General features: G+C 41.2%; 1 protein-coding gene and 1 long non-coding RNA gene across 2 annotated transcripts in view; one reads left to right on the top strand and one right to left on the bottom strand.

The window, feature by feature from the left end:
* LOC115460369 (zinc transporter 2-like) overlaps positions 1–1,169 on the top strand; it is an 81,732-nt gene extending 80,563 nt beyond the window's left edge. The window contains exon 7 of the mRNA XM_030190155.1: positions 983–1,169. Coding sequence (XP_030046015.1) covers positions 983–1,128 — 146 coding nt within the window. The 3' untranslated portion in view covers positions 1,129–1,169. The remainder of the gene's footprint in view (positions 1–982) is intronic.
* Positions 1,170–13,959: 12,790 nt separating this feature from the next.
* The window catches only part of LOC115481430, a 48,337-nt gene continuing 36,451 nt past the window's right edge, over positions 13,960–25,845 (bottom strand). The window contains exon 4 of the long non-coding RNA XR_003943961.1: positions 13,960–14,090. This is a non-coding gene — a long non-coding RNA (uncharacterized LOC115481430). The remainder of the gene's footprint in view (positions 14,091–25,845) is intronic.

Raw genomic sequence — 25,845 nt, 5'->3', positions numbered from 1 at the left:
ACTTGGTGGTGTAAATTCTAACGCCTAAATTAGGTACAGAGCAGGTATATTCTACAATAATGTGCATAGATTGTAGAAACACCCATGACTCACCCAGTCCACGCCCATAACCATGCCCCCTTTTCAACTATGCGACTTGGAATTTATACACACCACGTTACAGAATACACTTCGTGAGTTGTGAAGTAAATCTTAATTAATGCCAATTAGTGCTAATTGCTTGTTAATATTTATTTGTTACATTTATACCCCACATTTTCCCACCTATTTGCAGGCTTAATGTGGCTTACAAAGTATCGTAAAGGCGTTTGCCATTGCGGTTGATAACAAATACAAGATTGTGTTGTGGTCACATGAGGTAGAAGTGTATCAGGTGTCATGGGTTAGAGGGGGAAGAGGATAGTAAACTGTCTAGTACGATCATTGATTATGTTGTGTTGTTGGGTGTGGGGATTTATGTTTGATTGGTGGGATAAGCTTTCTTGAAGAGGTGGGTTTTCAATGATTTCCTGAAGTTTAGGGTAGTCATGTATTGTTTTCACTGCATACGGAAGTGCTGATTAGCTAGTTAACCAATTAAGTTATGCGCATTGTTGTTGAATCCACTTTGATTTCCATGTGGAAATTAAAATGCAATATATAGAATTTGGGGGTTTATGAGTAACTGAAATTTTGTTAATTTTATCACATAGAGACATTTTGAACCCTTATTTCACCTTCTTGTCTTTTATTGCTGCACTCTTTTCTTCTCCTTACAGCTTACAGTGGTGGTAATGTCTTTCTTCCTTATTTAGTGTTATATACATTAGCATCTTTCGTGTACGAGGTCTCTTCTTTTTATAAATTAGACACTTTATCAAATACTTTAAAAGCAGACACATTGTTTGTACTGGACTTTGTGCACAGCCTCCTTCTGCCCATATCTGGAAAGGTGATTTCTTTTGCTCCAGTCTCTAAATGCCTTTTCATTTTTTGTCCCCAGATGAAAATGCCGATGCAGAGGATGTGCTAAAAGAAGCCACAGCGATGATGGACAGCAAGTTTGGGTTTGTCACTACCACTATCCAAGTGGAAAAGTTCCTGGAAGACATGTCATACTGCTGGCAGTGCCAGGACCCAAAGGACTGACCTTAGAGCAGCTCAGCATCACGTTCTGTCATTGGACAGGATGTCACAACTGCCTCTAATAAATGTCATTCACTTCTATTCTCCCAGAACCAGACGAAGAGAGATGACAATGAACAGACTTCAAGTTCTGGAAACTGAACAGATGATATGCCAGGAGCAGAAATCTTCGCACAGCTTTTTTCCAGACCTAGAAAGGCAGACGAATTCCTACCTTGCCCCAGAGGTACTTCTGCTCTCTGGTACATGATCTTCAGTCCTGTCCTATTTTTGTGTTTTCCTGTGCCACACTGAGGCAGATTTTGAGCACTGTCAGTGGCCCATCCCATATCTTTATATAGAGGTCAATGAGCACAAAACAAGCTTGTGTATCTACTACTCACTGTGGACAGAAAGGATGTTGTGCAGTCCCAGGATATCATTCACAGCACATCCAACATGAACACTGGAGATAGTCTGGCATCAGGAAGTGATTCCAGACAGAGGTCATCGATTTTATTGTGTTTTATTGTGCTTTTTAAAAAAAATGTTTTAAAGCTAAATAGCCTACATTTGTCCCCATACCATCCTTCATTGAGTTTGTTACTGCTAAGTAGTAGTAGTAGTAGTAGTAGTAACTTAGTAGTTCAATGAGGATGATCCAGCCAGGAAAAACTTTATAACTAATCAAAAGACAGATCTGCAAAATGTCCAAATTCATTGTATAACTTCATTATGGCTTCTACAGTCCTCCAGCGATACATGGGGATGAGTATAGAGTCTATTCCTCAAGGTACAACTGCCAAATTTCTGCCCTGAAAATGTTTACAAAGCTGCTCTTTTTCAGTACTCTTACATAGATAGATTTGCACTGTGTCCGATGGTTATTCAAGGTTTATCAGCTGACTCCTAAAGCACTGAGCCTTGGCTTATCCCTGAGCTATGTACACTGCCAGTCATGATTTTTTCCCATTGCCCAAAACCTGGTTAGGCTTTGTTATGCACTTGCCAGCTGTGCCTTTTCCAAGAGTCTGGGTATCAGCAAAGGTTCTGAAAGTGCTGTGCACAGACACTATAGGTCCTCTGGATTGTCCCCATGTATTAGTAACTAAACTAGGCAAGACTGGCAGAAGTTCCTTACTAGAAATTTGATATTCTCCTGGGCTTTTTCCCTATCACAACATTATAGAGAGCGAACAACCTGACCATTAGATGTTACAATAAGACAGAAAGATCACAATAGCCCCTATTTTTTTTTAAAGCAAAACATGATCAAAGTAGTCTTCCAAATGCAGTAATTGGAAAATCACCTGGCTTAGACGTATTTGGTGAGGGTCTGGTCCTGCTGTTGATGGCTTTTTCTCTCTCTCTGGTTCTGTCATTCTCTGACTATGCACCTTTCTTCCTACATTCCAGTGAAACCGAGAACCCTGAGTGAACCCTCGTCCAATCCCATGTAACAAGGTCAGAATCATCTGTGATGGGATTCTGTGCAATTACTGTGTCGTATGCTGTGAAATTTGTAACTGATCTGTCATAAATGTTCTTTGTTCTGTAAAGCTGAAAATGTTCCACTTTACTGAATGACCGTCCAGCAAAGGGTTCTAAAACCCTGCCTTACCTCCTCTGTTCTTCACGTCAGCTTCCATGATGACCAAAATGGATTTGGCTGAAACTAATTGAGCGGGGAGTCTTCCAGGTTACAATAACTTTGCTGGATAACAGAAAATAGGTGCATGAAGGAGGATAAAAAGGGCTTCAAATAATCTCTTTTAGGAAATATCCAGGCACAGATGCTGGAACTAACAGTCCACTGGTTACAAGTATGTAGCACAATGATAGTCACTGAGGCTCTTAAGGGCCTCAAAAGGGTCAAGTATTTAGGCTATCCCTAATGAATTTTCATACATTACTAACATGACTAGTTCTTCAAATATACATACATACTTTATTTTTTCACAAGTATAACAATACTTATCAATATTTAATGCCACTTAATAAAACCTCATCCTAACTTTACAGTGTTACCCCTAATAATATAACCACTTAAGAACCTACTAGAAAGTAATACTTAAAGCAGTTGTTCTCATATGAATTGTCCATATCAAAAGGAAATCCTTCTTCAAAAGCACTGAATACCACAAAAATAGTTTTCTGAAATAGTTCAAAATCAATGCTGAATTGCAGATCTTTCCTCATAAGTGTCAGTTGCATTCAAACGTGCATAGATTTGAAGATTCTGTTAAAATTAGTCAGCTTTGGAAGAATTTCCCACTGCTTTAAGTTAAACTAACTTCACAATTGCTCTTCATCAACACCACATTCTCATTAAGATCATTTATGGTCTGAACCTAGACTGTGTTTCATTCGTACTTTTTCAGGAGACCATACTACAATAAACATGTAATGCAATACATATCAATTATATAGCTTTGTTCATATAAACTCATTAAAGGATTAAAAAAACTAAATTCAATACCTCACTCAACCTCTTCATTCAGCTTTGATTCCAATTGGTGCTCACCAGTAGTGTCTCATTCTCAGATGCTAACACATGTTTAGGACTTATATTGTCCCTATCAGCTGTTTATAATCCCATTAATATTGCCCAATCCACTTCCTTATTTAACCCGTTTGGTTCAACAGTGTTCCAATGATAAATTAGTCACTACCCCTTAAGTATTAACACTCTCTCCACATCGACCCCATAATCGTTATCAACCTGAATCAAAACTATAAATCACAAATCCTCCACTGAATTATGGGCATTAATCCAGTGATTAATTAAAGGTGTTTCATACATTCTAATCTAATATTGCTCAAATGCTGAGCTATTCTAACCTTGATCTTCCTCTTAGTCATGCCTCTCTCTATATAAAACGCACCTCCAACATTCTAATGAAGCCTCACTTTCCCAACGTTCTAAAGTGAGGTGGCTGAGACCACTTTTTTGCTCCATGAGTGTCTGCCCCGCCCACGCGTCAAACGTAATGACGTCGAGGGCGGAGCAATGACACTCAGCAAATAACAGCGCTCAACGTAAAATGACGTCCCATTAGAAGGTTGGAAACACACTATCTGCCCTTCCCAACTTCTCCCACCCCCCAAAGTCGCCGACCGTCACCAAAACATCCCCTCCCCCAAGGTTGCCAACGCTAACACACGGAACAAAACCCCCCAGCACGTGCCCCACCCACCAAAGTCGCCGCCCGTCACCAAAACACCCCCCCCCCCAGGTTGACACCGCAAACACACTGAACGCCACACCCCAGCAAACACCAACCCAGGCAGGGGAGGAGTAGAATCGCTCAAGACTGCTGCCAGGGGCGTAGCCACGGCCGGCCCTAGACGGGTCCTGCCAGCCCACTTTTCCTCCACCGCGACAGCGCCAGCCCCAGCTCCCATTGCCGGCTACTGCTGCTTTTCATGTTCAGCAGCTGGGCCACTGCTACAAAAAAAAAAAACAATCAGCTGACGACTAACCTGAGCGCAAACAACAAAAAATGTAAAAAAAAAAAACAGCACCGCAGGCAGCCTTGAGCCATTGGCTGCTGGCTGTGCAGGCTCTGCCCGTCTCTTACGTCAATGCCCCTACGTCACTCCGGAGGCAGTGATGTAAGAGACGGGAGGAGCCTGCACAGCCAGCAGGCAATGCCTCAAGGCTGCCTGCGGTGCCGCGTTTTTACATTTTCTTAAACATTTTTTGTAGTTAGCACTCAGAACAGCTGAGCGCTTCTTTTTATAGCGCCAGCCCTAGGAGTACCAAAGATACAACATCAAGTGGCAGGGCGGCCCGGAGGAGGAGAAGGTAGGTGTGTACCAGGCAGGGGGAGGAGTCACGAAGATCGCCAATCAAGAGGCAGGGAGGGACAGAAGAGGAGGAGGTAAACATCAGTGCTAGCAGGCAGGGGGAGGAGTACCGAAGAACGGGATCAAGTGGCAGGGAGGGCTGGAGGAGGAGGAGGTAGGGAGAGAGGGAGGGGGGCCCCTGGCAGGGAAGCAGACAATGAGGGAGGGGGCACACACTCTCCTTCATACACACACACTCTCTCTCTCTCAGAAACACACTCACACACACTCACTCTCTCTCTGTCACTAACACACACTTAAATCTGGGAGGGGGAGGGGAGGGAGGCGCCCCACCCTGGCACACACGCTCATTCCCCCACACACACTCTCTCTCTCTGTCACAAACACACACTTGCACCTGGGAGGGAGGGGGCCACCCTGGCGGACGGGGGCCACCCTGGCACACACTCTCATTCTTACACACACTCACATTCCCATACACACACTCTCTCACAGAGACACTCGCACACAGTCTCACTCTCTCACACTCACAAACATACACTTGCACCTGGCAGGAGGAGAGGGAGAGGGCCACATCTGAGGGAGGGGGGCCCATCCTGCTACACACTCTCATTTTCACACTCACTCTCATTCCCACATACACACTCTCTCACAAACACACTCACACACACTCACTCTCTCACAAATACACACTTACACATGGCAGGGAGACAGGGAGGGGGCACCTTGCAGGAGGGGGGGACCATCATGGCACACACTCATTCTCACACACACTCTCATTCCCATACACACTCTCTCTCTCAGAGACACTCGCACACAGTCTCACTCTCTCTCTCACACAGACACTCGAACACAGTCTCACTCTCTCTCTCCTAATCACTGTATCTGTGTGAAACACACTCTCTCACACTCACTGTGTCACACATACGTACTTCCACACACATCACACACACACTCATTCTCACAGACACACTCACACCCACACTCACTCACTCTCTGTCACACACACTCACTCGCACATTCACTCTCTCTCTCTCTTACACACTCTCTCAAAAATACACACTCCAAGGAAAACCTTGCTAGCGCCCATTTCATTTGTTTCGGAAACGGGCCTTTTTTACTAGTGTACCATAATTTGCAAGGACAAGTGATACCATAAATAATATTTTGAGAATTACAATTTGCTTTACAATGTAATTTAAACTCTTTATGAATATTGCTTACCCATACCATAGTGTACTTGCAATAAACACAATGAGTAAAGAGTCATGTCCCACTGATTCAATAACCACTGGTACTCTATGTATCCCCCATATTTCTACTCTTAGTACAAGAAAATTGAGGTTTCTCCTGCAACCCCCTATGCAACGACAATATCGGCCAATGTTTGAATGACTTTTTTGTATCAAGGCGTTTGGCTATAATATGGTAACACACAATCCACTTGAGGACTTAAATCCTTTTTGACTTTTTGTAAAAGCCAACACCTATGGGTGTTAGTTGCCCGTTTATTCGCTGTCCTATTCGCTCATCTCTGATATCTTCTCTGCTTAAACCTAGAACACATTTGCTGGACCTGATCATGAAACTGCCCAACAGATGAACACAATCTTTTTATGCATAGGAATTGACCCACCAGAATACTTTCCTTTAACCTTTATGGATGATGACTCTGAACATGTAAAATAGTGTTTCTATCAGTAGGTTTACAATATGTTTTTGTAACAAAATGACCCTGTGTGTACTCTATATGAATATCCAAAAATTGCACTATACTACCTTGAGATTGTAAACTAAACTGGATACTTCAATCACATTGATTTAAATAGCTCAAGAATGTGAGTAGTTCTTCCCTATCTCCTGACCAAATCAGTATCACATCATCTATATATCTTTTCCATGTAATGATACTATTGTAGAAGGGTATACATGTGTAGCTTCAAAATTTGCCATGTATAAGCAAGCCACCATGGGGGCTACTGTGGCCTCCATGGTGACCCCTTTTATCTGAAGAAAATATTGATTTTTGGAATAAAAAAATAATTCTTTTCGATAACTAATGCTGCCACCTGATTTACTAACTGGATAAGAGAGTTTGACAAATCCTTCTTTTCCAACACTTGTTCAATTAAACTCACTACTGACTGTTGTGGAAATATTAGTATAGAGTGCAATCACATCCAAGGTGACCATAGTGATTTGCTTCCCTCTGTGGTACACTAATCTGATTTAACTGATTTTATCCCCGGAATCCTTTATGTAAGATAATATTTTACTTCTGACTGTAAATAAAAATGTAAAAACTGGGAAAGTGGTTCAAATAATGAACCCTTCCCAGAAACTCTAGGTCAACCAGGAGGGTAAACTATTAGATTTATGAATTTTGGGAATAAAGTAAATATATGGAACCCTGGGATATTTCCTATATAGATATTCAACTTCTTCAGCAGATATTATACCACATTCATTAGCATTTTTAACATATCACATACTTCTGCTTGAGTGGGGTTGTCTAGTAATTTATAATAAAGTGATGTATCTAATAACTGTTGATAAGTTTCCACCTCATATTTATCAAAATCCTGAATTACAATCCCACCTCCCTTATCTGCTCTCAATATAATAATGGTTCAATTTTGTTTTAAATCCTCCAATGCTCCCTTTGACTCCTTGTTAAATTATGTCAAGCTTCCAACTGCTGCAAATCCCTAAGTACTAACCTTTGAAACATATCTATTGCTGAATCTATAGGACCTGGGGGGCCACCATGTCAGATTAACGTACCACAGGGGGGAGCAAATCACTATGATCACCTTAGATGTGATTGCACTATATAGTAATATTCCGCAACAGTCAGCAGTAAGTTTAATTGAATAGGTGTTGGAAAAGAAGGAATCGTCAAGCTCTCTTATCCAGTTACTAAATCAGATGGCGGCCTTAGTTATCAAAAAGAATTATTTTTGTTCCAAAATCAATATTTTCTTCAGATAAAAGGGGTTGTCATGGGGGCCACAGTAGCCCCCACGGTGGCTTGCTTATACATGGCAAATTTTGAAGCTACACATGCACACCTTTCCACATTTGCCAATTAGTATCATTATGTGGAAAAGATATATAGATGATGTGATACTGATTTTTTAACTATTTAAATTAATGTGATTCAAATATACAGTTTAGTTCACAATCTCAGTTTTTAAGATATTCATATAGAGTACACATGGGGTCATTTTGTTACAAAAACATATTGGAAACCTACTGATAGAAACACTATTTTACATTTTCAGAGTCATCATCCACAAAGGTTAAAGGAAAGTATTTCAGTGGGTCAATTTCTATGCATAAAAAGGTTGCGTTCATCTCATGGGCAGTTTCATGATCAGGTCCAGCAAATGTGTTCTAGGTTTAAGCAGAGAAGATATCTGAGATGAGCGATTAGGACAGCGTATAAACGGGCGACTAACACCCATAGGTGTTGGCTTTTACAAAAGTCAAAAGGAATCAAGTCCTCTAGTAGATTGTGTATTACCATATTACAGCCAAACGCCTTGATACAAAAAAGTCATATTCAAACATTGGCTGATATTGTCGTTGAATAGGAGGGTTGCGGGAGAAACCTTGATTTTCTTGTACTAAGGGTAGAAATATGGGGGGAAGTTTTGACCCAGTGGAAACGTAAATACCAGTGGTTATTGAATCAGTGGGACACAGTCCTTGTACTCGTGTTTATTGCAAGTACACTGTACAGATGGATAGAGTGTGAGTAAGCAATACACATAAAGAATTTAAATTACATTCTAAAACAAATTGTAATTCTCAAAATGTAATTTATGGTATCACTTTTCCTTGCAAATTATGGTATATAGGCAAGACTAAGAGGAAGAACAAGGTTAGAATAGCTCAGTATTTGAGCAATATGAATTACAATGTATGGAAACAACTTTAGTTAATCATTGGGTTAATGCCCATCATTCAGTGAGGATTTGCGATTTGTAGTTTTGATTCAGGTTGATAACGATTATGGGGGCGATATGGAGAGAGTGTTAATACTTAAGGAGCAGAGGCTAATTTATCATTGGAACACTGTTGAACCAAACAGGTTAAATAAGGAAGTGGCTTGGGCACTATTAATGGGATTATAAACAGTTGACAGGGATGATACAAGTCCTGGGCATGTGTTAGCGTCTGAGAATCAGACACTGCTGATGAGCACCAGTTGGAATCAAAGCCAAATGAAGATGAGTGAGGTATTGAATTTGTTTTTTTATATCCTTTAATGGAGTTTATATGAACAGAGCTATATAATTGATGTATATTGTATTATATGTCTATTGTAGTATGGTCTCATGAAGAAATAACAATGAAACACGGCCTGTGTTCAGACCAAAAATGTTCTTAATGAGAATGAGGTGTTGATAAAGAGCAATTATGAAGTTGGCTTAACTTGAAGCAGTAGGAAACTTAATTTTAAGTTTAACAGAGTTTCAAATCTATGCACGTTTGAGTGCAATGGACGCTTATGAGGAAACATCTGCAATTCCATCAGCATTGATTTTGAACTATTTCAGAGAACTATTTTTGTGGTATTTAATGCTTTTGAAGAAGGATTTCCTTTGGATATGGACAATTCATATGAGAACAACTGCTTTAAGTATTAGTTTCTTGTAGGTTCTTAAGTGGTTATATTATTAGGGGTAACACTGTAAAGTTAGGATGAGGTTTTAATTACGTGGCATTAAATACTGATAAATATTGTTATACTTGTGAAAAAATAAATTATGTATGTATATTTGAAGAACTAGTCATGTTAGTAATGCATTAGATAGTACTGACTAATATAAGAAAATACAACCCTGTATTATTTATTAATGAGTATTCATGAAATAGATTTGCATGGAATCTACATCCAGTCTATGCAGAACTCTCTCATGTCTATTCAATTGGGATACCCTAAAATCTGCACCGTTTGTAGCTCTTAGGAACTGGAAGTGAATAAAGTTTCTGACTTCTACTCTGCAGGTGTCTTGGATAGTGCAATTTTGGTTCAGTGTGGGGTGAGAGTGACGGACAGACATGTATCTGCTAAACATTTTCAGATTTACAGCTGTTAATGTGGTGAATGGATCTTCCAATTTATGAATCAGGAGCTCAGTAGTGCTGCCAGCAGATTCTCCTAGTTTTAAACTAATGGTTCTAAAACACCAATTCAAGTATAGACAGATATCTTCGGTGAATGTGGACAAATATAGTTTTCATATTATAATAAGACAGCTAAAGTTTTTTCACAGACTGGCCAGAAGAGGGGTAGAGAAGGTACAATTCGAAAACAGGGGAGCCAGGGTGGGGGGGGGGGGGCAGAGAAACATAAGGGGAGGGGACAACATATATTATCTTAAAGGATCGCAGCACCGAAGGGGGAGCACCAGACAAGATAAAAGGAGTTGAAAATAATAATCTTAGATTAAGGTAGGATTTGAACTTGTGGAAAGAGGTTTTAATCCTGAGGTAGAGGGGTAGATTATTCCAGAGAGTTGATGCCACTATGCAGAAGCACAAAGTCCTATCAGTGTCTAGATACACCTGTTGGAAGGAAGGGATAGATAGAAGATGTTGCTGTGATGATCGGAGAATTCTATTAGTTGAGTAAGGAATGAGATGTGCTACCAAAAAAGAAGGACAGTCTAGGGATTGTATCTGATGAGTAAGGATATGAATCTCAAAGGGGATCCAGTAGGGGACTGCAAGTCAGCGTTCGGTAATGAGAAGCAGAGTAACAAGATCAAATTTCTTCTTATTGTAGAGAAGCTTAATAGTAGTATTCTGTATCAGTTGAAGTCTATGTAGTTATGATTGTGGGAGGCCAACCAGGAGGGAACTGCAGTAATCCAATTAAGATAAGACCAAGGCATGCAAGAGAATTCTTAATGAAGAGGGTTCCAAAAAGCAACAGATGGAACAAATCTGCCTAATGGTAAAAAAACAAGAAGAAATCACCTTAGAGATGTGAATGTGAAAAGACAGATTATTTTCTACAGCAACACCAAGAATCTTACATAAGAACATAAGAATAGCCATACTGGGTCAGAACAATGGTCCATCTAGCCCAGTATCCTGCTTCCAGCAGTGGCCAATGCAGGACACAAGTACCTGGCAGAAACCCAATTAATAGCACCATTCCATGCTACGAATCTCAGGGCAAGCAGTGGCATCCCCCATGTCCATCTCAATACCATACTTTTCCTCCAGGAGCTTGTGCAAACATTTTAAATACCCAAATACACTAACAGCCATTACCACATCCTCCAGTAATGAGTTCCAGTGCTTAACTATTCTTTGAGTGAAAAAATGATGGATGAATGTTATGGGAGAGATGTACCTTTAATTGTAAAAGCAGGAAGAGAAATAGGGGAGGAATTTGAAAAGAACAACATTGCAATAGATTGTTTTCAGAAAGTCAATTAGCAACCAAGTTTCTTAGAAACAGAGTGGATACTAGAAGAAGGTGAATCAAGAAGCAAAAGAAGCTGAATATAATCTGTGTAAATAAAAAATATGAACCCAAGTGAGTAGTGAAGAAGAGTGAGAGAGGCCAGAAAAATGTTAAATAGGATTGGCCCGAGAATAGAGCCTTGTGGGATGCTTGAATATAACGGTCAAGATGGAGAGGTAGAACTTGAATGGTGAACCACAAAAGAGCGACCAGTGAGATAAGAATAAAATTATTGAAGGGCAATGCCTGAGATGTGAAGGTCTGCTAGCCTCACCAATTTGCTTCATTTCTTTGAAGGCATGAATAAATTTGTGGATAAAGGTGAGACTGTTGATATAGTGTATCTAGATTTTCAGAAAGCTTTTTATTTATTTATTATTTATTTATTGCATTTGTATCCCACATTTTCCCACCTCTTTGCAGGCTCAATGTGGCTTACAATACATCTTGAGTAGTGGAAGTACATTAAAAATAGACAATTATTGTTACAGAATGATCTTGGACAGCATGATAATGATAAAACATGATAATGGTATAACAAGCATATGTTGTTACGTGTATTCACATAGGTTAATCTTTGTGGTAAGCCTTGTCGAAGAGATGTGTCTTCAGTAGTTTGCGGAAGTTCATTAGTTCGCTGATCGTTTTCAAGTTGCGCGGCAATGCGTTCCACATCTGTGTGCTTAAGTAGGTAAAGTTTGACGCGTGCATTAATTTGTATTTTAGACCTTTGCAGTTAGGGAAGTGCAGATCAAGGAATGTGCGGGATGATTTTTTGGCATTCCTGGGTGGTAAGTCTATCAGGTCTGACATGTAGGCTGGTACATCTCCGTGAATGATTTTATGAACTAGGGAGCAGATTTTGAATGTGATGCGCTCCTTAAGTGAGAGCCAGTGTAGTTTTTCTCGTAGGGGCTTAGCGCTTTCATATTTAGTTTTGCCGAATATGAATCTAGCTGCAGTGTTCTGGGCTGTCTGAAGTTTCTTGATTATTTGCTCTTTGCAGCCGGCGTAGAGTGTGTTGCAGTAATCTAGATGACTGAGCACCATTGATTGTACCAGGTTACGGAAAACATTCCTTGGGAAGAAAGTATTATTCTTTCTTCATGAGAAACTCCCAAGAAAATTAAAAAGTCATGGGATAGGAGGCAATGTCCTTTTGTGGATTAGAAATTGATTATTGGGCAGAAAATAGAGGGTAGGATTGCATGGCCATTTATCTCAATGGAGGAAGGTGAATAGTGGAGTGCCACAGGAATCTGTACTGGGACCGGAGCTGTTTAACATATGTATAAATGATCTGAAAATCGGAACAAAATGAGGTGATTTTAATTATTTATGACATTTATATCCCACATTATCCCAAGGAATCTTGAGTTCAATGTGGCTTATATTAGATAATCAAAATAGCTAAGGAAGGAGTGTGATATTATTGGTATAATTGATTAGTTGTGGGTTGAAAAAATGTAAGGATAGTAGTTTTAAGTAATCAAAAAATCAGTCAAGAGTTGGATACATTAGCAGTACTAAACCACATCATATGTGTAACTCTTTTCTACATTTTGCACAATTAAAAAGTCCATGTGCAATTATTCACTGCCATGTAAGTACATGAGTGTCCATCATTTAATAGTGTGAATATCGGAATGGCACTTCAGGTTTCTGCACGCCGTCTGTAAATTAAAACAAACTGCTCCTGCTCTGGGTTAGTGATACTTTACTTCACAATAAATATAAATACAAAACATTGCTTCACTAAATCTACATCCAGACATTAGAGCACAAGGGATAAAAACATTATTACCTGTAGCAAAAGAGTAAATAAGTTGTATTCACAATTAATCAAACCTAATCCTGAGAAAAAGTAAATCCTTCAACTTTTCATCTGTTTTAGGTATAAAAAAAAGGTTGTACATTTACTAAAGTTACTATAAATGTAAATGTACAGGCCCTATCTTTTTTGTTGTTGAGGCAAAACTAATTTAAACCAGACCACTTCCATAAATTTGCAGATGACACAATATTATTCAAAGTTGTCAAAACATATGCGGACTGTGAAAAATCGCAGGAAGACCTTAGGAAACTGGAAGACTGGACATCCAAATGGCAGATGAAATTTAATGTGGACCAATGCAAAGTGATGCATATTGGAAAGAATAATCCGAATCATAATTACCTGATGCTAGGATCCACCTTAGGAGTCAGCACCCAAGAAAAAGATCTGGGTGTCATTGTAGACAATACGTTGAAACCTTCTGCTCAGTGTGTGATAGCGGCCAAAAGAGCAAACAGGATGCTAGAAATTGGGTGGCGGAGCAGGTGGGGGAAAAGAGATTGGTGGTTGGGAGGCGAGGATAGTGGAGGGCAGACTTATACGGTCCGTGCCAGAGCCGGTGATGGGAGGCGGGACTGGTGGTTGGGAGGCGGGAAATACTGCTGGGCAGACTTGTACGGTCTGTGCCCTGAAAAAGGCAGGTACAAATCAAGGTAAGGTATACACATATGAGTTTATCTTGTTGGGCAGACTGGATGGACCATGCAGGTCTTTTTCTGCCGTCATCTACTATGTTACTATGTAGAAATTATTAGGAAATGGATGAAAAATAAAACCAAGAAAATTATAGTGCCTTTGCATTGATCCATGGTGCAACTTCACCTTGAGTATTATGTTCAATTTTGGTCGCTGTATCTGAAAAAAAAGATATAGCAGAATTAGAAAAGAGACGGCTGAGGGGAGATATGATTGAGGTCTGCAAAATCCGGAGTGGTATAGAACAAATAGAAGTGAATAGATTTTCACCCTTTCAAAAACTAAAAAGACTACTGGGCTCTCAATGAAGTTACATGGAAACATTTTTAAACAAATAGGAGGAAATATTGTTTCTCTCAGTGAATAGTTAAGCTCTGGAACTCATTGCTGGAGGATGTAGTAACAGCGGTTAACGTATCTGGGTTTAAAGAAAAGTTCCTGGAGGAAAAGTCCATAGTCTGCATTGAGACAGACATGGGGAAGCCACTGCTTGCCCTGGGATTGGTAGTATGGAATGGTGCTACTAATTGGGTTTCTGCTAGGTACTTGTGACATGGATTGGCCACTTTTGGAAACAAGATACTATGCTAGATAGACTATTGGTCTGAACCAGTATGGCTATTCTTATGTTCTTATGTTAAGAACAAAACCATTAATTTATCTTTTGCCAGATTTAACAGAGCCGCCTGTTTCACTATTTAAAGCTTCATCAGGAGCAAGTTCCGATACCCAAATCAATTTATACTGCTCACATCATAATTGTGGTCTAGATACAACCAGCATTAGGTTCTTTTTTTCCCTACCCACTTATACTGCTGGTTAAGATAGTTTCCCACTTCCTGCCTCTCCCTTTCTTTTGGCCTTTCTCTTTCTTCTCTCTCTTATGCTGTTTTAATTGTTGTAAACCACATTGCAGCATTATAGTACGATATGTGGTATACTATAACAAATAAATAAGAAAAAAATGTGAAGAATCTGAGTTAACAGCTCACAGAAACTCAACAAAATGATTGCCAGGGAGAAGCAGAGGAGTGCAGGCGCCCTATATCATGAGATGTGTTGGCAGCACCTGAGCTGAAGGTTCTGTGTTTCGATGTACTGTGGTCCTGTGATGTCTCTGTCAGTATATGTACTGTGTATGTGTGTTCTATATGAAATTCATCTTGCAATGTCAGAATTAGTGTGAATGTGTTTTGTTGTGACCTCTAAAAACGTATTATGTGAAGATTTGTAAAAATAAAGCCCAAAGATGTGTATGCAAATCTGTGATGAAATGTTTGTCATTGGCTTAATTTCATATTCTTCTTTCTGTGGTGGTCACTGGTGAATCCAAGTTTTGACTTTTAGATTTGCTGGAAAGCTGAGATGATAACTGCACACATAGGTAACGACGTGTACTTTTCTTTACAGAATATAAGCACAACTGTCAAAAAGAGCACCTAAATTTAAAGTAGCAAATCACTTACAGCAGCACTGTGGCTGGCATAAATTCCTGCACCTAGATGTTAGCCAGAACACAATGAATTATAGAACATAATCATTTAAGTGTCGATTTATACATTCTAGTCAAGATGTACCCAAACATCACCCTTGCCACTGGCCATAGGTGTCACTACGGGAGGGGAGGCAAGGGGAGAAATGCTCTCCAAAAATATGGCTTGCCACCTCATATTCACTCCTGCCATCACACCTGCCCTGCCTGTGGTCCCCTCCCCCCTCAGCTCCTTTCTGCTCCAGGACTGTCAGCGGTATGAAAAAAACAAACTAAAGTAAAGGGCAGCTGGCACAGAGTTTATCCCTTATATGGAAGCCATGCTCCACCCAGCACATCTCAGGATGCACCAGGCAGGGCTAGGTGCTGCCATTTTGAGGTGATGCCCTGATGAGGAAGGATTGCTGGTCCCTCTTTCTCCAACATTTGAGATACTGGAGGGGGACTTGGGTTGGGGGACCCCCCACCATGGCTAGCCCACCAGGGCTAGCCTTTGGGGAGGGGTCAGGTGAGTTCAGGCTTGGCGTGGGGGGGGGGGGTGAGAGGTCTGGGGGTCCACTGGAACCAGGCCTTTTGGCAGTATGGGGGGGGGGGGGGGGGCTAGGTCCATGTCCTAGATTTTCTCTCTGGCCTGTCAAACCTCTTCTGCAGGAGGATTGTGCCTGAGCTCATGCCCAGGCACAATTCTCCCGCAGAAGCCCCCATGATAAAAATTAATAACTAATACCGTGCATAAATTTGCATATTATTATTTTTGATCACCGGGGCTTTATTTCCCCACACTCTTCCAGCGCTACTTTTACAGCACTGTTCAGAACAGCATGGAGAAGTTGATTATCGGCCCACGAGAGCTGCATTTCGAGGCTCTGTCCAGCTGTCCTTTGCTTTATTTTGTTTGTTTTTTTCACAGTGCTGACAGTCCCCAGGCAGAAAGGAGCTGCAGGAGAGGGTAAGCATGAGGAAAGAGAGGTGTGTACAAGAAGGGGGAGATGCTGCTGAACCAAGGTGGGGATGGCGGAAAATTAAAATGAAACAGCTGGGACCATTTTGGGGTGGGAGAGGGTCTGATGTGGGCGCTGAAAGAAGGGGGCAGATTGGCAAACTCTGGGGATGGGATAACAGGGCACATGCTGGGGCTAAGGGTTGAGGAGAGTGAATGATCTTTTACATGGGGCTGGGAGAAGGGGGCTGATTTAGAGAGAAGAGTCTGACACTAGGGCTGGGAGAAAAAGGGACCAAGGGCAAACTCTGAGGTTTGGGGCTGATCTGTGGGGAAGGGTCTGATGCTGGGGCTGAGAGAAGGAGGCTAAGGGCTAACATGTGGGCTAGGGATTAAATTGATAGAAGGGGATTCTAGGAGAAGGGAGAAGATGTTGACAGATGGCAGTGAGAAAAGGGGTTGATGCTGGGGAGTGAGAAAGGAGGGCAGACAGTGTGGCAGAGGTGAAACAAGGGCATATGCAGTGGAAGGTAGAGATGAAGGGTAGAGGGATAAGGGATAGATGCTGGGGCAAATAAAAAAGGCAGGGTAAATTAATATTGTTGGAGGAGGCAGGTGAGCAGATGCTGGGGAAGAGGGTGGGGGGGAAAGATGGGAGCAGGAATGCTAGAGATAGGAGAGAGGTGCACCAATGGATGTTGGGGAAAAAAGGATAAAGAGGCAGAGGGTTATGAAGAGGGTGAGATACAAAGGAAGGGGGCAAGTGTTTGAAGGAAGTGAGAGAGGATAGAAATGGGAAAGCAAAAGGGGAATTGAAGCCTGTTTAAGGGGGTAAGAAACAGAGAAACATAGAAATATGATGGCAGATAAAGGCCATATGACCCATCCAGTCTGCCCATCCTCTGTAACCCCTAATTCTTCCTGTTCCTAAGCGATCCCACATGCTTATCCCATGCCTTTTTAAATTCTGGAACAGTCCTCGACTCCACCACCTCCACCGGGAGGCCATTCCATGCCTCCACCACCCTGTCTGTGAAATAATACTTCCTTAGGTTACTCCTAAGCCTATTCCCTCTTAACTTTGTCTTATGCCCCCTCATTCCAGAGCTCTTAATTTGAAAAAGGCTCTCTTCCTCTACATAAATGTCCTTGAGATATTTAAACGTTTCTATCATGTCTCCTCTCTCCCTCCTCTCTTCCAGCGTATACAGGCAGGAACAGAGTACACAGGAACAGTGCTTGGTTAGGCAAGAACAGGGTACACAGGAGCAGAGCTAAGTCAAGCTAGAAGAAAGACACTCAAATGGGCCGCAGGGCCGAACTGGAACCTGTGCACACCAGAGCCCTCTCATACGGGCCGCAAGGTCGAACTGAAACCCAAACACAAAGAAGGCATGTACAAACAGGCAGAGGAAAACACAAGAAGGCTGAACACATACACAAGCAGCAAAGCTGCACTGGAGTACACAGAAACACAAGAGCTAAAGGTAAGCCCAAGCATATAAACAAGGACCTAGGCAGAACTCAAGGCAGAACAAACGAAGTGGAACACGAGGCAAGGCAGACTAGGCTGAATATGAGGCAAGGCAGACAAGACAGAACACAAGGCAAGGCAGAAGAGGTAAACCAGCACACCAGCAAGGGACACAACAGAAGTGCCAAGCAGGCACACAGACAACAAGCAAAAAATCAAGATGAAGTGCTAATCCTAGCACACAGGCAAACAAATAAGAACCAAGGCAGAACTGCCACACTAGAAAACAAAAGAACCAAGGCAAAACAAGGCAAAAGGGCTACAAGCACACAGGAAAACCTGGAGACCTTTGGCGATGCAAAGGCCCTGAATGAATGTCCTCACCTTCCTTATGAAGGCCTTCACTGATGATGTCATGACTACAAGAAAGAGGCTTGAAACACACTGAACACAGAAGTGGTAGAAAGTCAACAATGCAAAAAGAAAACAGACTGGAGCCACTTCAGAAGCTGATCACCAAAAGACAAGGTGAGTCCAAAAGTGGAGTCACGACCACAGTCGTGACAAGGGGATCTCCTCACTACAAACCGCTCAAAAAACTGCCGCATGTCTTATATTCAGACATATAAGTACATAAGCACTGCCACGCTGGGAAAAGACCAAAGGTCCATCAAGCCCAGCACTCTGTCTCCGACAGCGGCCAATCCAGGCCCCAAGAACCTGGCAAAAACCCAAAATTTAATAACGATCAATGGACTTTTCCTACCACACTTCGCCAAAGCCTCTTCTGTATGATTTGCATTGGCTGTAAATAAAAGATAGAATATCATTCAAGCTATGTACCTTCATTCACAAAATTTTGTATGGTTCGGCCCCAATATACATGAATAACCTCACTGAATAACTCTCACATAATACCTCTATATCATCTAGAGAATATCTTATCCTACATTTCCTGAATTGTAAGAAAGTAATCTACAAAACAATCTATACTGCTAACTCTTCATATCAAGGCACTAAAATTTGGAACTCCTTATCTAAAACCATCAAATGCACTGATGATTATTTGTTATTCCAAAGTCTATTGAAAGCTCACTTCTTCAGTTTAGCCTTTAAGGAAATAAGCACTCTTCTCAAATAAACTCAAGACATTAATTTTTACCTCATCCCATTTCCCACTACTCCTGTCTATCCTAATTAATCCTAGCCTTTTACCTTTTTCCTCCATATTTCAAATATCTAGCTTAAATACTAAGGGTTACTTTTACAAAGTGGGTAGCGAGTGTCAATTCGGCACTACCACTGGGTTAGAATGTGCACCCAGTGGTAATCCCGAGTTTGGAGTGCGCCAAATCCTGCAATGGAAAATATTTTTCTATTTTATTTATTTATTTATTTATTTGTTACTTATATCCCACATTTTCTCACACATGCAGGCGCAATGTGGCTTACAGAGAATTACATAAGAGTACAAACTTAACAGCTTAGGCAAGCATAAAGAAGTAAACATGGGGGAAGAAACTAACAAAGTGAACTAAGTAGGGTAAGGGACAAGGGATGTTTTAATCAACATGGTAAATTGAGGGATAAGTCTTAGCAAAGAGGAATGTCTTTAACAACTTCTTAAAAAGGGCATGGTCCACTTGAGTTTTAAGGTGGCGAGGTAACGTGTTCCAGTATTTGGGACTCCAGTAACGGAAAGACGAGGCGAAGATTTTCTTATATTTGACTCCCTTACAATTCGGGAAATGGAGGTGAAGATAGGACCGAGCAGCAGGGTTGGCATTTCTAGGCGGAAGGTCAATCAAGGGGAACATGTATTCCGGGGCATCCCCATAGATGATTTTATGTGTTAGGGAGCAGATCTTAAAAGCAATGCGCTCCTGTACAGGTAGCCAATGAAGTTTAAAGCGTAGGGGGTCAGCGTGTGCAAAACGCCGCTCGTTTAGGATGAGCCTCGCCGCGGTGTTCTGAGCCGTTTGGAAAGTTTTCAGTAAGGAGGCCTGGCAACCCACATAAATACCACTACAATAGTCCAGGTGGGATAGGACAAGCCAGTGGACAAGGGTACGGAACAAGTCTCTGGGAAGGAGGTATCTGATACGTCGAAGCCTCCACATGGCCTGGAACATTTTTTTGGAGACCAAGTGTACATGATCAACCAGCTGGAGATGTGAATCCAGGTGCACTCCCAAAAGTCTCAGGCTGTTGTCAATGTTTTCTACTGTGGGGGCTTCCCAACGGTAATCAGCAGCACGACCCTGTTGGCGCGCGCTGCATGGTTACCATGTGGGTAGTGCACTAGCCCTTACTGCTAAGTCAATGGCTGGTGGTGAGGCTCAAGCCGTAAATAGGCACCCGCTAGTTTTAATTTTTGCGCAAGCCCATTTCCTGGCCCATTTTAAAAATGTCCTTTTTCTCCCAGCCACGGTAAAAAGTGGCCCAGCGCACACCCAAAAGATGTGCCCACACTACTGTAGGCCACTTTTTACCGTGGCTTTGTAAAGGGACCCTTAAGTATCTAATTACATCTGTTTCTAACTCAAGTTTTACTGGTCTAACATTATATGATGCATTTTACTTTCTGTTAATATATTTGAACATATTCATGCTTTTCTAATTGTTATGTAAGCCACATTGATCCTGAGTTCTACTCGGGCTAATGCAGGATACAAATGTCATAAATAATAATAATAATAAATAGGAATGGAAGGGTGGTAGTCCCTGAATGATTTTCAGAGGACTATGTTCATGAGGAGCTGGCTAAACTAAAAGTGGACAAAACCATGGGGCCAGATGGCAACCATCTGAGGGTACTGAAGAAACTTAGTGAAGTTCTAGCGGCTCCACTGGCTGACCTTTTCAATGCTTCTCTAGTTGGGAGTGGACCCAGAGGCCTGGAGAAGTGTTTATTTACAAGTAAAACAAAAATAAAATGGAGATAAGAAGAATTTGAATTATGTACAAATGCTAAGTAGCTCAGAGAGTAGTAATAAACAAACATTTATTAAATGTTTTTTTGTGTGAACACATCAGAAATGGTTCAGAGTAAACATTCACTCCCTTAGGCCCACAAATTGGACTGCCTGCTTATTAGCCAATAGAACTGCAGAGCTCATCTTTATATTACCTGATTATGAAGCACGATGCAGGTCAGCAGGTTATCACACTGTCAGGTGAGCTCTGAAATGTGCCAGTGGTGCAGAGATAAATAGAGGAGTTCAGTGAAGTTCATGAGCTGATGAGCACATGAGACGATGGCAGCTTGGGATCTGATGGTAACACCAGAACATTTTTGATAACCAAGGTTGCCCCTTTTATATGATTTTAACTTTTAAAATTCTAAAAATCGATGCTTCAGATTACTTCATTATGCTCTTTTGACTGAGAGTACTTTTTATTGATTTTGATTGGTATTAGTGTTCTTGTTCACAATGGGTTGATTTTAAGGCTATTTTATCTTTACAGAAACGTTATGATTTTAAAGTCTTTTTCTGAGGTCAGACAGCTAAAACAATGTTGCCAGTAACATTTTTAAGGCTCATTTGATCGATTTTAATGAATTTTATATGACCTGACCTTTGACCTTTTGAAGTTGGTGTTAAAAAAAACAAAACAAAGTTATAGAAGTAAGCAGGCAGATTCACTGTGACAGGCTGCTGAAATGTGCTGCTGCTTGTAGAGAGAGCTGGTAAGTGAATGCTTCTCTTTTTGTACTCTTTTAGATTATGACATTTTAAAATGCAAACTTGTGTTTTTTTGAGTCAGTTCACAAACAGTTTTTTTTCCCCCCTATGCTTTAGTTTTAACCAAGTTGGTGAGACTACCTGGATACACCACTTGGGTAGGTTTTTCTTACGTCAACTCCTTCACTTTGTTATTCAGGTATGCAAACATTTTATTATTATGTTCTAATTTATCCTTTTGGTGATTTTAATGTATTACATATTTATTTATACTTTTCATGTATTTTTAATTTGATATTGCTTTTATATGATTTAAATTCAATTTTTATAATGCAGCCATGTTGGGCTACTTGGTAATAGAATTGTTGTGGTGAATAAATAGCTTTATGGACTTTTCTTTATTTGATCTGCTTTTGTTGTGTGCACCATAGTACAGATGTACCTGTACCAGAAATAGTTTTGAAGGGTAACAATGTGGAGGAACCGAAACAAATCTCAGTGAACCTAGAAGACATACTGAGCCAAATTGACAAGTTAAAGAGTAGTAAATAGCCTGGACCAGATGGTATATACCCTAGGATACTGAAAGAACTCAAACATGAAATTGCTAATTTGCTGTTAGTAACCTGTAACCTGTCATTAAAATCACCTGTAGTACCTGAAGATTGGAGGGTGGTCAGTGTAATGCAAATTTTAAAAAGATCTGGGAAATTACAGACCAGTAAGCCTAATGTCCATGCAAAGAACAGCTCATAAAGAAACTTCAGACCGCCCAAAACACAGCAGCCAGGCTTATATTTGGAAAAACACTATTTGAAAGCGCCAAACCCCTCCGTGAAAAACTACACTGGCTACCAATCAAAAAACGTATTGCTTTCAAAATCTGCACCCTGGTCCACAAAATTATCTATGGCGAAGCCCCGGGATATATGACAGACCTCATAGACCTACCAACAAGAAACACAATCGGATCAACAAGAAATTACTTAAATCTCCACTACCCAAGCTGCAAAGGACTCAAATACACATCAACTTATGCATCCAATTTCTCCTACATAAGCACACAACTGTGGAATGCAATGTCAAAAGCCGTGAAAACAATGTACGACCACCTAAACTTCTGGAAATCACTAAAAACCAACCTGTTCAAAAAGGCATACCCCATCGACCCAACTTAAGTGCCTAAACCCTACAACATAACAAAACCAAAGCTTGTAACAGACTATGCATAACTCTTCCTCTCTACAATTCCCCAATGTGTCTATAACACATGAACCTTATCTGACCACATCAACTCCTTGTATTTGTTTCTCTACTGGAGATGGCGAATGCCTCTACGGTACAATGTAAGCCACATTGAGCCTGCAAAGAGGTGGGAAAATGTGGGATACAAATGTAACAAATAAATAAATTTTAAAGAATAAAATTAGCAAACACATAGACAAACATGATTTAATAAGACAGAGTCAACATGGATTCAGTCTCACCAATTTACTTCATTTTTTTAAAGGTATGAATACACATGTGGATAAAGGTGAGCCAGTTGATGTGGAGAGGCATTTTTGATAGGACCTCTAATTGACACCAGAAATTTTATCACAAGACATCCAAAGCGGAACAGCTATAACCAAAAAAAAGATAAGTGCTTCCAGAGATTTTAAAATAGGCGAAATATACAGCTTGAAATAATACGTTCCCAAACAGAGGAGAAAAACATCTCCGCTGTTTGAAAAGATACTGGGCAAAACGTCCATAGTCACTACATGTCCCAAAAAATGTGCACAGCTGGTCGTTCCCTCCATGTGCAACATGTCCATATATGGTTCTGAAACAGAACAAAAGCAACACTGGGCCTTCAGAAGTGAGATAATCGATGTCCTTTTTATTCTGAAAATAACCCAACATGGGCCGTGTTTCGGCATACAAACGCCTGCCTCAGGGGTCAGAAAGTTCTTATTGCTATTTTCATGGAATATGGGAATTGACCATACAGTCAGGATATAATGCCTAATCTATAACTTAGTCAATATCCATATAATCAAAAAATGCTGTTGGTACAGAAACCGCCAATTTGAAAAGCATGCGCATACCAATGCATATATTTATTTATTACATTTGTATCCCACATTTTCCCACCTGTTTGCAGGCTCAATATATGGTTCTGCACATGGAGGAACGTCTTTCACACTGCAAGGATGTTACTGAGACATGAACCAAATTACTCCCCTGAGGAGACCCAGCTCTTGGTCCTCCTGTGCTTTTCAAGAGACACCACCACCAGCTCCCTATTAATGTCTCCTTAAGAGCTTAGAAACTCATCATAGCAACCCTGGCAAGGGAGATGGCCAGCATTGCACCCCCGGATCACAGCACAATTCATGTACAAGCACCACAGGATATCCTAATAACATTGTTAAACAAGCATGTAAGAAAGCCCTTTATAATCAATGAAATTACATGGAAATACTTTTAAAACAAATAGGAGGAAATCAGGGGTGTAGCCAGACAACAGATTTTGGGTGGGCCTAGGCAAGAATTGGGTGGGCACCAAGTGTTTCCCCCCCCCCCAAAAAAAAAAAAAAATTATCTCAGTTGATGGGAAAACGCTTCTTTCCACCTTGGCAGCAGGCATGCACTGAAAACTGAGCATGCGCAGGTGCCGGTGTCGTGGAGAGTAGCGTTTTCGTTACCATCAGGGGAAATCTTCAGCTGGCGGAGCTTGGGATTCCCACCAGTTACCACTAAACATGTGCTACTGTTGGGTGGGCCCTGGCCCACCCAAGTCCACCTGTGGCTACGCCACTGGAGGAAATAATTGTTTTACTCATAGAATAGTTAAGCTCTAGAACTCATTGCCAGGGGATGTGGTAAAAGCAGTTAGTGTATCTGGATATAAAAAAGGTTTGGATAAGTTCCAGGAGGAAAAATCCATAGTCTGTTATTGCAATGGTGTGAGACCACAGGCGAGGGTTATGGGTTGGCCCTGTTAATAACACTCAGACAAGATTGTAAACATGAAATAAGTTCTTTTAGTACTTAAATCTGAGGCCTGTTCCTCCACAGGTCTAGAACTCATCTTCAGAGTGGGAAATGAGTTTGCATGGGCCTGTGGCTTACAGGGCCCAACACACAGCCTATGGCCTGGGACAGCCACACTCCAAATACAGTTTGTAGGTTCTCTCTTTGTATTTCCAGGTCTGGCTCCATCCAGACCTCAGAACAAGGCTCACAATTCTTCAAATAAAAATTTGGCTTACTACAGCCAGATCGCAGCAGTTAGAAGTGTTCAGTAAAGGTGTATGTTGGTGCTGCAGTTCTTCCTTCCCCTGACCCTGTCCCTGTCTTTTAAACTTCCCAGGTATTGACTCCGCCCCTCCTGGCTTACTTCCTCCCAGGGCGAGATCAGTGCTTTTATGGTGGCCCAGGTTAGTTGAGAGGGACTTTAGGGGCAGTGTTCTATAAACCCCATTACAGATGGAAATGGGGGAAGCTTCTGCTTGCCCTGGGATTGGTAGCATGGAATGTTACTACTATTTGGGTTTTTGCCAAGCACTTGTGACCTAGATTGGCCACTGTTGGAAACAGGATGCTGGGCTAGATGGACCATTAGTCTGCCCCAGTATGGCTGTTCTTATGTTCTTAGTTCTACATCTAAGCCAGCGGTTCCCAAACCTGGTCCTGAAGGCACCTCATCCAGTCAGGTTTTTGGGATATCCACAATGAATATTCATGAGAGATATTTGCATGCACTGCCTCCACTGCATGCAGATTTCTCTCATGAATATTCATTGTGGATATCCCAAAAACCTGACTGGCTGGGGTGCCTCCGGGATCAGGTTTGGGAACCACTGATCTAAGCAATGATGTGCAGCTATGCATACCCACTGAACCTGACTTACACACAGCACTGAATAAACTGACTACCTGTTTAACAGCAATTCAAGAAAGGGCCATAAACAACAAAATTTGCCTGAATCCAATTACAACTGAGCTCCTGTGGGTCTCTAACACAAGTGGGACAATACCTGAGATCAGAATCTCTCTTGGAGGATATGAATTGCCCCTTAAATCAGAAGGCAGGAACGTTGGGACACGGTTTGTCTCAACACTTATACTGATCCCCCAAATCCAAGCAACCTTCAGGAGCTGCTTCTATCATCTGCGAGAACTACGCTGCCTCTCTCCATACATTGAGAAGGCAAGTCTTGTCACAGTGATTCATGCCATATCATCATCAAGACTGGATTACTGTAATGCACTCTACATTGGTTTGATTACAAAGGATTTGCACTAGCTCCAATTGATTCACAGTGCTGCAGCAA

This window comes from Microcaecilia unicolor, chromosome 1 (genome assembly GCF_901765095.1).
Source record: "Microcaecilia unicolor chromosome 1, aMicUni1.1, whole genome shotgun sequence".
NCBI classification, from domain to species: Eukaryota; Metazoa; Chordata; class Amphibia; order Gymnophiona; family Siphonopidae; genus Microcaecilia; species Microcaecilia unicolor.
The sequence above is the reverse complement of the archived record's forward strand: the minus strand, read 5'-3'. Positions and strand labels throughout refer to the sequence as shown.